At 31.1% G+C, this 13,058-nt stretch overlaps 1 protein-coding gene across 3 annotated transcripts in view; it reads left to right on the top strand.

Moving 5' to 3' along the window:
• Window positions 1-13,058, top strand: part of DYNC2H1 (dynein cytoplasmic 2 heavy chain 1) — a 264,459-nt gene that overhangs the window by 231,713 nt on the left and 19,688 nt on the right. For all 3 annotated transcript variants that reach the window (XM_076002468.1, XM_076002469.1, XM_076002470.1), the window contains 2 exons: window positions 10,648-10,757; window positions 11,736-11,817. In XM_076002468.1, coding sequence (XP_075858583.1) covers window positions 10,648-10,757; window positions 11,736-11,817 — 192 coding nt within the window. The remainder of the gene's footprint in view (window positions 1-10,647; window positions 10,758-11,735; window positions 11,818-13,058) is intronic.

Consider the following 13,058-nt stretch of genomic DNA (forward strand, 5'->3'; position numbering starts at 1 on the left):
TTTCTTACAAAATCAGCAGGTTCTAGCAAAAAAACTATTTTCCCTGAAAATAACTAGTAGTTGTTAGTAATAATCTGCTAAGTTGGTACCCTTATTTGCAAAATACTGTTTCAAGGCTTTTCTTGGTTTATGGAGCCATTTTTTGCTATTTAAAGGGTTTTCTTACATCTTGTTTGAACATAGTTTATTATTATATAACAAGACAGTTGCAAAATATCTTGTGTACCACGTAGTTGTGTCTTTGGTAAAGAAGAATAATAAAAGTGGTTGACAGTTTTTCTGCTATGGTCAGTAAATCTGTCCTATCAAGTACTGTGCTGTTATTTCTGAACACAGTGAAGGTTGCGAAAAAAACATTGTTTGCTTATGATTCCTAAATTAATTACAACCTTTACCACATTTGATCCATGGTCAATGATAATTAACATGACACTTGCTGATTTTCCATTCTATAATGTTATCATCTATAAGATTCACTATGTTAGCTATATGCAACTAGAAATCCCTTCACAAGCATGGAAAGTGGTGATTGGTTTTATTGTTAATTTACATGTTATCACACTTTAAAAGGACTTTGGGCTGTACATGTATATCTATTTGTAATACACAATGTTGAACTAGACTATTGAATGGTCTATTTGCAGTAAAAATAATTTAAAATATTTTTATTTTTTCTCATCTTTTTATGTCTGAATTAAAGATGATTTATATTGGATAATCTTATAAATGATATTACTTTTTTCTCCTTGAGAAATTTTTATATGGCAAGTTGATATTCCATTGTTATTTTGTTCTCACAAAATTGGAAATATTCCCAAATAACTCTCTTAAAGGACTCAGATAGTACTAAATAAATTATTGAATTTTGTTATTAAGTATTATTTAATGTTGCTAATGACAAGTCAGATAATTCTACAAAGGTCTAGATTTCAATATTGTCTAATATATTTTTGTTTGTATTATTTAAATTTTTATTAATATTATGTTTTGAGTAAAATGCTTTCAACATTTTCCCTTATTTAATCCATCTATTATATTCTCTCTTAATAGTTGTATTATCAATCTATTTATTGAACCATAAGTTCTCAATTTTTTAACATAATTAACAAAATTAACAGTTTTTATAATCATAATTCTTTAAATTTTACACTTGCAATAATAAATACATATTTATATTTCAAACTAAGAATTTCAACCTATAGAGCAAAGTTTTCACTTCAAGTAGCAGATAGTGTATAATATTTAAAATAAATCTCAATATCATGTCTTGTTGGCATTACTAACATTATTACACTTATTAGGGTAGTAACATCTGTGCTTATACAAATATTAAAATTATTCATTTCTGGTATGTCAGAACACTATTAAGATGGGCATCTGTTTGTTGAGACACCAGAAGGTAAAAAGCAAATAACAGATCTTGGCCAAATACTGAAATGAAGCTGAACTTAATTTCTAATAAATATCAGGATGCTATAAAGACAACTGTAGATGTAGATTAAGGGGGCTAAAGTATGTGGGTTGGGGAAGGTAATACCTTTAGTATGAGTGTTCAGGAAAGGCCTCTCTTAGAAGGTAATATTTAAACAGAGACTTGCGTGAAGTAGGAGCAAATCATAAAATGCATCTGAGGGAAAAACAAATCTTGACAGAAGGACCAACAAGTGCAAACTCTCTGTGATAGGAATGTACTTTGCTTATTCAAGTAATAAAAAGGGTGGCTAGAGCACACATATAAGAAGAGTGCTATTAGAAATGAAGTTGGATGGGTTTCCATGTATCATGAAGTACAGGTCCATGAAGGCTTGGTAAGGACTTTAAATTTACTCTGTGTATGGGAAGTAGGTAGAGGATTTAGAGCAGGGGATTAAAAGGCTATTCTCTTGGTGTGCGAATAGACTATCGGGAAGAAGAATGGAAGCATGCTGACCAATTAAGAGGTAAATTCAGTAATCCAAGTGAGGTTATGATGGTATTATGGACTAGGGTAGTGGCATGGAGGCAGAGAAATGGTAATATTTTGATACTAGACCTGTGGATTTGGCTCTGGAGCATGGAAGAGAGATGTCAAAAATGATTTCAAGGTTTTGAACTCAGCACTTGGTTGAATGAATGATTTACTAAGTTGAAGGATATTGTGAGAGGAGTGGATTTCTTAGGGAGGAGGGGAGGTGATCTTGCAAATTATGAGTTCTAATTTGAACATGTTTAGATGACTTTTTGACATCTTGGTGGAAATGTCAGAGAAGTAATTGATGAGAGAGAGAATGAAGTAGGAGATATAGATTGGCAGTCATCAGCACATCAAGATAATGTTTAAAACCAAAGGACTGGCCAGGCATTTGGCCCTGGTGCATTCCTGTATTGAGATGTTTAGAAAAAGAGTGATCAATCATTGACACCAAGAAGAAGTAGTCAGGAATACAAAATAAAGCCTTGGGAGGCTGTAGTGATCAAGAAGCCAAGCGAAAAAGGTGTTTTAAAAAGGTCAAAATCATCAACTATATCAAATGCTGTAAGTGAGATTACATAAAAATCATGTTTGGCAACATGGAGAACATTGGTGATCTTGAGGATTTGTTTTGTGAAGTTCTAAAGAATGAAAGCCTAGTCACATAAGTCCAAGTAAGAATAAAGAGTGAAGCTGAGATGGCAGTGCTTTCAGGGAGTTGGGTTATAAAGTAGCACAGAGAGGTGCTGGTGAGAAGGGCCAAGGGAATGTGTTTTTATTTTATTTTTTAGTATGAGGGATATTTTACCATATCTGTGTCCAATAAAAATGAAAAGAATCGATGCAAGAAAAAAGGAAATAATTTTAGGAGTAAAGTTTTTAGAAAGTCAAGAGAGAATAGGTCCCAGTGCACACGTGGAAGAATTGGCCTTAAATAGGAGCTTGAACTATTCATAAGTAAGTTATAAACTATAGTTGATCATTAAGACAGCATAAATCCCACACTAAAAATTTGCCACACTAAAAATGAAATACTATGCCAGAAAGCCATTTCTACTAATCTTGTTCCCCACAGTGGTTCAGGTCTGCATGAACTCTGTCTAGGTTTAGCCCATATAATTCAACTCATTCCTCTCTTTGGAAAAGTGAGGAGAAGTGGTCAATAAAAATCATAAATAATGAAATTTTATTCCTCCAGATTTTCTCCACAGGGTAGTAGAAGAACATCATAAAGTTCTACTGAAAAATAATACCTCATTGTATTAAACATCGAGCCTAGAAACCCAGATATATAGGTTTTTTGGGAGGTGGGGGGAGGTAAAATATACCCTATATTTGGATGGACTCTCTCGTATTCTAATAAGTGGGTATATTTCGGATAGAGGAAGAGTAAAATTTCCTTTTTTAAAGGATAAGATAGGGTATATTCTGTTTCCAACTAGACACGGCTATGTCTATTAACTTAATAAAGTTAAACTCACAAAAATCAATCCATTGGAGATATAGGTATGCAGGCTAAAGTTTTCCTCAGCTCCTTTGCACAGTTTGAGTTTTTTCAGTTAGCCATATAGTGTGAGGGACCATTGACAGAACTCAAAGACTGCTTAATATTTTAAAAGTTAGTATAGTTGGCTTCAATGTGTAGAGATAGAACAAATAAGCTTTCCAAGTATCCATCATGCTTTTACCAAATTCATTTAATTCATAGAAGTTACTTTGTCACAGAATCTGCATTCATTACCAGACCACATGACCAACTTTATTTTTTTAAAGCTTTATTGTAACTAAGTTTTTTAAAGCAATGAGAAACATGTAACATATTTTAAATTTATGAGCACCTAGGTTTACTGTTTCTTGTGGGTATCTCATTAATTCGAATAAGATTTTTTGATTTGTTTACTCTGTTAATTCAAGATTTCAGTTTTTGGTGTGGCTTTTTTTCCCACATTTTTGTCAGATATTTTTGACATCCAAATAATAACCAATAAAGTGGAACCCAAAATACTAGGATTTTTAAACTATTATTTGCAATTTCTTGATAAATAGTGTTTTAAGATACCCAAGACAAAATTTTAAACGATGACTAACAAGTAGCAGGTCTATTTTAGAATTTGGAAACCTTTCAGAAATTCTTTTCCACCTTATTGGAGGCAGGTTCTGTGCTTACTATGACAAGGGTTAAACTAGGAAGAAAATAATAACTTTCTGTAGAAAAATCAGGATCTTCATTTTAAGGACAATAATAAAACAAAGGGGGAGCTTACTGTTATCTATAGGGCTTTAGTGACATCACATTCTGTTCATAAATTAGTGTGTGAAGAAATTTCCTATTTAACTTAAAACTATCTCTAAAAAGATACTCTACAGGAAAATATCATCCCATTTCTCTGTGGCCTCAGATCTATTGCTAATCCTGTCAGGCATTCATATTCTACAAAATGGTTAGAATCTTCATGGAGAATTTCGAATTAGGAAAAGCTAAAAACAAGGTCCTAAGTAAAAATATGATTTCCATGTCTTAGGAGGGGAAATGTAAATGGTTAAGAAATCTTATCCAGTCATGCAAAAGAACTAGAGCCACAGTAGGAGAAGGGAGGGCAGAGAGATTTCTTATGGTCTAGGCAACTTTAGACATCATCTTTAAGTCTGATGGAGATGAGAAATGCCAGGAACATCAGAATTTCTTTATAAGTTTATAATGTTAAAGCTCTTCTCAAAAGAGCTTTACTTAATCTGTTTCTTCCAAAGTTGTTTGGTTAAGATTAATTGCCTAAAAGCATGAAAATGGGGAAATGAAAATTTAAGTTTTTGAGAAGTTTTACTTTGAAAAACTCTCAGAGAAGCCATTCAGTGGAGTCTTTATATTAAGAAAATTTTAACCAAATTCCAGGAGAAAAAAATATAGCTACTGACTTGACTTGACCAAGGATTCTTTCTTTTTTTCCCTTCCTTTCTTAATTCCTATTAATAGCAGGTAAAGCTCTAGGTATATGAATTAGCTGTGTTAAACTAATAGAATTAGGGAAGATGTTTCCGATGTGATAGTATTTGAACACAGACCTGAAGGAGGTAAGGTAATAGCCATGAAGGTAAATATTTGGTAGAAGAGAGTTTCAGGCAGAGGGAAGAGCAAGTGCCACTCCCTGAGGTAGAAGATGTTTTTGAGAAAGGGATGCCAAGGGAACTGAAGGAAAGTAGATAAGAAAAAGTGGTCAGAAAAGTCAAAGGTTAGTTGGTGGGGGGTGAGAGCTTTGGAATCGTGGCGGGTGCAGATAATGTAGGACTTGTCTACTATTGTAAAGACATGGACTTCTGTGAGTGAAATGGGATCTCTCTAGTAACTTATATGGGGGTTGGCATGAAAATGTAATGGTTAGGGTCTTCAAAATGTCTTCTTCAAATTTCACTATTTTTAATGCATGTACCAAGTATATTTGATTTAACCATTCACAGAAGCTCAACAATGCCATGTAGTTACCAAGAGAGTACTGTTTTTGTTCCTTTTTTCCCCCTAAATTTTGATCCATTGTTTTAAGAATGAGGATAAGAATTGCCTTACATTCAACCACATAATCAATGAGCCAAGAGCTTTATTCATACCGAGTCATACACTGAATTTTATATTCATCAGATGTTTCCCACACACATGGTAATTATATTTAGAAATTAATCATGGTCATTTTTATTACATATAACTAAATATTGTTTAATTTAAAAATAATGATCTTATCAAGAATATAAAAAAGGCATAATTTGGGTAAAAAAATCAATCCTCTGATTTTCTTTGTTCCCTGATTTAAAAAATTTTTAAGTTTCACTTAAAAACAAATTGGACCTATAATTTTACTCTTTGAATTCTATTTTGCTTGGCCCAAAGCCCTGAAACATTCCTACCAAATATAGCAATTTAAAAGCTTGATTTTCCCCTAAATAATATTAAAATAAATCATTAAGTAACATTTTTATAAATTGATAAATATTTTCAAAGTCACCAATTAAACAGTAAAAATTGTCAGGTTGGATAAGACAAGACTCAACTATGATGGCTATAAGGCATCAGGGCATTTGCACTCTAAATAAAAAGAAGACACAAATAAATTAAAAGTAAAATGATAGAAAAAGATATACTATGCCAACACTACCCAAAAGAAACCTGGTAGAGCTATATTAACATCAAGCAAAATAGATTTCATAACAAAGAATATAACTAGGGACAAAAAAGATTATTTTATAATGATAAAGGAATCAAACCATTAAAGAGACATAACAAAACTAAACTTGTACATACTTAATAAGAGTTTCAAAATAGATGAAGCAAAAAACTGGTAGAACTACAAGGAAAAATAGATAAATCTAGTATCAAAGTTGGAGATTTCAACACACCCTTGTCAATAATTTGCCAATAGAAAATCAGTAAAGATATAAAAGACTTAAAACACTATTTAATTAATTGATATTTCTCTAACATTATCCAACAGCAGCAGAACACACAACATTCTTTTCAAGTGCACATAGAACATTTCAGAGGTAGATCATATTCTGTGTCATAAAGTTAGTCTCATTAAATCTAATAGGATTCAAACCACACAAAGTATGCTCTCTGACCACAACAGAATTAAGGTACAAACCAGTAACAGAAAGATTTATGGAAAATCTTCAAACATTTGGCAGTTAAATACATACTTGAAAAGAACTCATGGGTCTAAGAAGATATCAAAGGAAAGTTGGAAATTAATTTAATAAAAATCGAAACACAATACATATTTAGCACATATTTTTCAGTTCCCTAACATTGGTAGGCAAACTCAGGGAGTATATATGGCAAGAAATTATTTTTTAAGGATCAAAAAGTTAAAAATCATTAGAGCTCCTGGAAGCTAGTCCAAGTCAATTTTGTTATCTTCAACTCCAAATTTTACATCTTAGTCTCAAAACTCACTGACTAAACTTGATAGAGGGCACTTAATTTTTTGTGTTTTCTACTATGGTTAATAATGTAACTAGTAAACCTAAAGCACACTTTTGAATAATGACGACATAAACTCAGGTTTGGGTTTAGGAAAAACTTAGACTCAAAGAATGACAATTATCTAGTAGTGTATCTACTATTTGTTAAAGTTGGTACTACAAACTGTAGCAAGAAATGTCTTGTCTTTAGGTATTAATTGAAGTTTTAATTCCAGTATAATTCCTGGTAATGTGCCTTGCTGATGAGCTACAGTTTATTCATCCAATAAATTGAGAAACTTGTTATACATGGGGCTATTAGCATGCTAATAACTTCTAACGTTTTGTTTACTCCCGTCAGAATAATGACTGAAGGTACTTATTTTTATTCTGGATAAATTAGATTTTAGTTCTGGATAAATTTATTCTCAGATCCCCAAGCTTCTAATTTTATACTAAATTATTTGGAAGAAAAGATGGAGGACTATAAAAGATGACACATTGAGAAGAAATGATTGCTTAAATTACTTGTTATTTGCTTTAAACATTTCCCCAAGAACACAGTGTATTAACACAAAATAAAATGGCACCGGTTTATTAATGCATTGCATTTTAAACTGTATTATATTTGCTATGATAAGTGAAGGAAAGTAGTCATTGATAGGCTATAGGCCAGACCTCTGAATGATATATTTTGATATATTTTCTTCCAATATTTTTTCTGTGTATTCAAATAATGTTTTTATGTAATTAGATTCATATGTATACATTTTTGCATTCTGATAAATACATTAGGACATGAACATTTTCCAGTGTCATTAAATATTCTTCAAATACCAGTTTTTATTGGCTGTGTAACTTTATTATATCGATAGGCCATAATTCAATTAATTTCTATTATGCTTCTAATTTCTTAATATTATAATTTTAAATGAGCAAGCCATGTGTAATCTGTTTTTTAAATTTACATCCCAAGAAAAGGAATTACTGTGTAAAATTGTGTACACTTTTAAAGCTTTGACACATTTTATCAAATTGTTTTATAGAAATATTGTACTGGTATACATTCCTACCAAAATGTCCATGTTGCACACTTACCAACATTTGATGATTATCATTTCTCCTTCTGCTATTCTCTTGAGCTAAAAACATATCTCAGCTTTACATAAGAACAATTGAGGATGATCATACCTTGTTTCAACAAACATGTAAACAATTTGCCATTGTGTTGCTGTTAACTTATGTAAATTTGGTTCAGCCCTCTTCATAGAGGAAAATGTTTTACGCAGTACCATACGTTAAAAAAGTACTAGGAACTTTAATTGTTTAATTGTTTTGTAAATAAAAATGTTATAATTATTGAAAAACAACACCTAAAGTGCATTATGATCTGTAGTTATATTTAAATAACGTGCAGTTTGCCCCAAAACATGCGGTCCCTGGCGTTTGTCTTAGAGATTTCTACGAGGTCCAAAAGGTGTTAGGTGATCTCTAGCACCTGGATGATCTTCCAGTTTAGAAGTTTTACTGCCTATGATTCTAAATTTGTGTGTGTGTAATATTCAAGAAATTGCCCAGCCCATTCAGTTGTTCGACTATTTATTCATTTATCTCCATAATATTTTTATGCATCATTTGAAGAATAATAACTATAAATTCTCATAGGAGACACTAGAAATTTAATGTTCAATCTCAAACCTAATCCTTTAAAAGGGGCATAGCCTATAACCAAGAATGAAGAAGAAACATGTAATGAAAAATATTTGCCAGCTAATACATCTACAAATTTGTGGAAAGTCTAATGCATATTTCTGCTTATTAAAGATAATGTTACTTAATTCTTTATATCTGTGTATATAAACATGTATAAATGAGGTTTTTAAAATAAAACAATGTATTTGTTGGTTTTTCACTGTGAAGTTTGCTATTCAAAATCATCACACTAAAAGAATCTTTGTTAAACTTTATCTTATCAAATAATCCATTTGCACTAGTCTACCTTTAAGCTTAGATTAATAAATTGTTTTTCCTTTGGATTAATTATAAGCATTTTTGCTAAAAGAACTTTCCCTCCTTAACTAATTGTATTAATTCAAACTTTAATGAAGTGAAAATCTGATTATCAGCCATACTTTAATTTTTAATTAGTTTGAACATTTGTACATCCATTTCTGTCAATACTTCTTTTGGAGTTATTTGACTTTAAAATTAATTTTAAGGCATTAATGAAATAGTATAATTGGAAATATTTATTAAATGATTTTAAGATAACTTATAAATAACAGGAATATTTATAATGAAGATTATATAAGCATAATTTGTTGACTGTTTAGCTGATGAAAGATAATCAGGCAGATAATTTAATAAAAATGATTTGATAGGGAGTAAATATACAATGTATAATTTAAGACTAATTGAAATACTTTATGAAGTATTATAAATGATAAAGTCCAAAAGAAATCATTATACTTTGTTAAGGAAATCTTTCAAGTCTTTTCTACTTGTAAAGTCAACATATCCATTGGTGGGAAGGACACATGAACATTTTTATAACATGATATGAGTACTAGTCAAATGCGTTAAGATATTAATGCAAACACAATAGCTTTGGAGATTTTAATTTCTCCTGGACGTGGCTAAGAGATATAAATGCTTGGATAGATAATAGGGTGTTCAGGACATGAAACACATCGTTTCTATAAGAGTAATAAATAGTTTTTTCCTAGGCTGTTTATAAATCATGAAAAATGAATTACTGAGTAAATGAGGATTCTGAAAGTTTTTAATAGCTGACATTACTGTAATGCCATCTCTGTGCACTAGCTGAAATAATAGACTGATTCAGACATCATCAGCAAGCTATCTTTAAAGGTACATTAGCACCTGCAGGAAAACATTACCAAGAAACAAATCACTTAAGGCTGCCTGAGTTTATTTCCTGGCCCCAACATCTACAACTAATGGTGACCTTGGGTAAGACCCTTAACTCACTGTGCCTCCATTTTCTCATTTGTAAAAATGGGGATACTGACAGTAACTTGCAGGATCATGGTAAGCATAAAATTGGCTAATACATGGAAAGCATACAGTAAATGTTGCACAAGACTTTATATAGTTTTTGTTCCAAATGGCAATTTTTAAAATACTTGTGAAAGATACTTTATATTGGTATGTATTTCTACAAATGCAGCATAGGTTGATTTATAAAATGGCAGATAAGTAGAAAAGACTATTTTAAAAACATGTTTTAACTGAAATATTTCTTCTTGGACATTGTGCTCCACTGTAATACTTGATTAAATTGGGAAATTCACTATCAAATCTGGGTCTGGAACCCTAATTCAGTTTGCATTGCCAAGTCTTGGAGACCCTGAGAACTCTCTAGTTAAACCCAGAAGCTCAGTATTTCTTTAGCACACTTTTAAGAAATGAGTCATCTCTAGAAGTGCTGGCCCAAACTGAAACACTATCCATTAGCTTCATTTTTACATTTTGGACTTTCTATTTTGAGCAGATTTTAAAAAAAAAAAAAAAGTTGTGCAAGGAAGCTTATTTATGATGGATGAATTTTATGCCAAATTACTATTCCAGATTTGACAATGTAAAGTGGAAATCTGTTTTTTTTAGACACAATTTCAAAGCATTTGGAAACTGTAACACTCTCATTGAAAATAACATATGCATAAGTCTTTAATTGATTTATCTTTTAAGTGTGTGCATATTTACATATTTATATTCCCTCCCTCTAGAACTGGGTAGATAAAGCTGAAAAGCAGGCTCTTCTCTCTGATACACTTGATCTATCAGAACTCTTCCATCCAGACACATTCCTTAATGCTCTTCGCCAGGAAACTGCAAGGTAATTAAAGTGAAATACTTATTTGTCCCTGAGGGTAATTATGTTTTGCTTTATTGACTTCCTGTTACACTGCCATTGATTGTCAAGAAATAAATTTAAAAAAACAAATTGTTCAAATACAGATAGTTGTTTTATAATAGTATACTTTTAATTATACAGTTAACTTTTAGTTTAAAAATCATTACTTTTAGTTATGGTTTATTATTAGAATTGAAAAAAATAAAATTTAAATTTTATCATTTTGATGATTTATCTAGACCTGTGCTATCCAATATGGTAGCCAGAAGTCACATGGAGCTATTTAAATTTTAATTAAAGTAAAATAAATATTCAATTTCTCAGTCACACTAGCTACATTCAAAGTGTTCATTATCCACATGGCTAGTGGCTACCATGTCAGGCTGCATGAAAATATTTTTATCCTTGTAGAAAAGTCTACTGGACAGTGAGTGCTGACTAGGCTTCTTGGTGGAGAATAGGACCTGATGGCTAAGATCAAGCTCCTTTTTATACCATACTCAGATTATCATATGTAGACTATAATTTTTAACAAGTTAGAATATAATAGACACTACCAAAAATATATTCAACAAAATTTAGTTGTTTAGTGACTCAATTTGTAATGTCTCAGGATATTATAAATATCAGTATTTCAGTTCAACTAATAAACACTGATTGAACACCTCTCATGTGCCTGCATTTGAGGGTCATGGTCAAACAGAGGTTATAAAAATGGAAAGAAAAAGTCTTATCCTTAAAAGGAACATCTAGGAGACTGATATATAAACAGTTACTAATAACTTTAAAAACTTAGTATAAAATCTAAGATATACATAGTGTAATAGATCTTACTATTTATACATGGTAAATATTTAAATTTTAAATAGGAATATATCTATCTTCACTTACTCTTCATATTTTTGTATTTTAATTCCTGAGGATTATTGCTTTGTGACATTTGATGCTTTATCTTTACAGGGCAATGGGTCATTCTGTGGATAGCCTTAAATTTGTAGCATCATGGAAAGGTCGACTTCAAGAAGCAAAGCTGCAAGTTAAGGTACTAATTTCAGATGTTTATCTGAGTCTAAAACTTATCATCAGTTGATATAAGAGATCCTGAAATTCTGGTCTCAAAGTTACTTGTCTCTGTAGTGTGAGATCAGCAGAGTTAGATTGTATTATCTGTGTTAAAAATCAAAGTTAAGGTTTAACATAAAACCACTTGTAATACAAAATACACAATCTGGTAGTGCAAAAATGAGAATCTTAGGGATACAATATTTGAAAGAATAACTTTTGGTAAAAAAACTATACAAATCATGAAGTTCTTTTAGATTACCTATTCTAAAATTCAATTTAATAAATAGTTACAATAAAGTGTATACAGGTTGAACATTCCTAATGTGAAAATCCAAAATGCCCCAAATCCAAAACTTAAGAGCACCAACATGACACCACCTAATGTCCACATGAGTAGTTGAGATAGGGACACCTTTGTTTTCTGACAGTTCAGTGTACACAAACTTTGTTTCATGCACAAAGTTATTACAAATATTGTATAACATTACCTTCAGTTTATGTATATACAACATAAATGAATTTTGTGTTTAAACTTGGGGCCCATCCGCAAGATATTTCCTTATATTTATACAAATAGTCACATTTCACCTAATATTTATGTCAACGACTAATCACACATAATATAGTAGTCTCATTATGATAGAGCTGAAACATTCCTATTGCCTAGTGACATCTGTCATGTACATCAGAGCCATCCTAATGTTGCAGTGCAATGTATTACTCACTTGTTTGTGGTGTTACTGATGTAAACAAACCTACTACACTGACAGTCATATGATAGTATAGTACATACAATTGTATACAATATATAATACTTGATAACTAACAACTATGTTTCTGGTTTATGTATTTACTATACTATACTTTTTATTGTTAGAGTTTCTCCTTCTAATTGTCTTAAAAAAAATAAAACAGGTCCTTCAGGATGTATTTCAGAAGGCATTTTTATCATAGGAGATGTCTACTCAATGCATGTTATTGTCCCCGAAGACTTTCCAGTAGGACAAGATGTGGAGGTGGAAGATAGTGATATCTTGATGATCCTGACCCTGTGTAGGCCTAGGCTAATGTATATGTTTGTGTTTTAGTTTTTAACAAAAAAAGTTCAAAAAATAAAAATTAAAAATTTCTAAAAAGAAAAATTCTTATAGAGTAAGGATATAAAGAAAATTTATTTGTATGGCTGTATGATGTGTCTGTTTTAAGGTAAGTGTTAAT

The sequence above is a fragment of the Microcebus murinus genome, chromosome 4, assembly GCF_040939455.1.
Source record: "Microcebus murinus isolate Inina chromosome 4, M.murinus_Inina_mat1.0, whole genome shotgun sequence".
NCBI lineage: Eukaryota > Metazoa > Chordata > Mammalia > Primates > Cheirogaleidae > Microcebus > Microcebus murinus.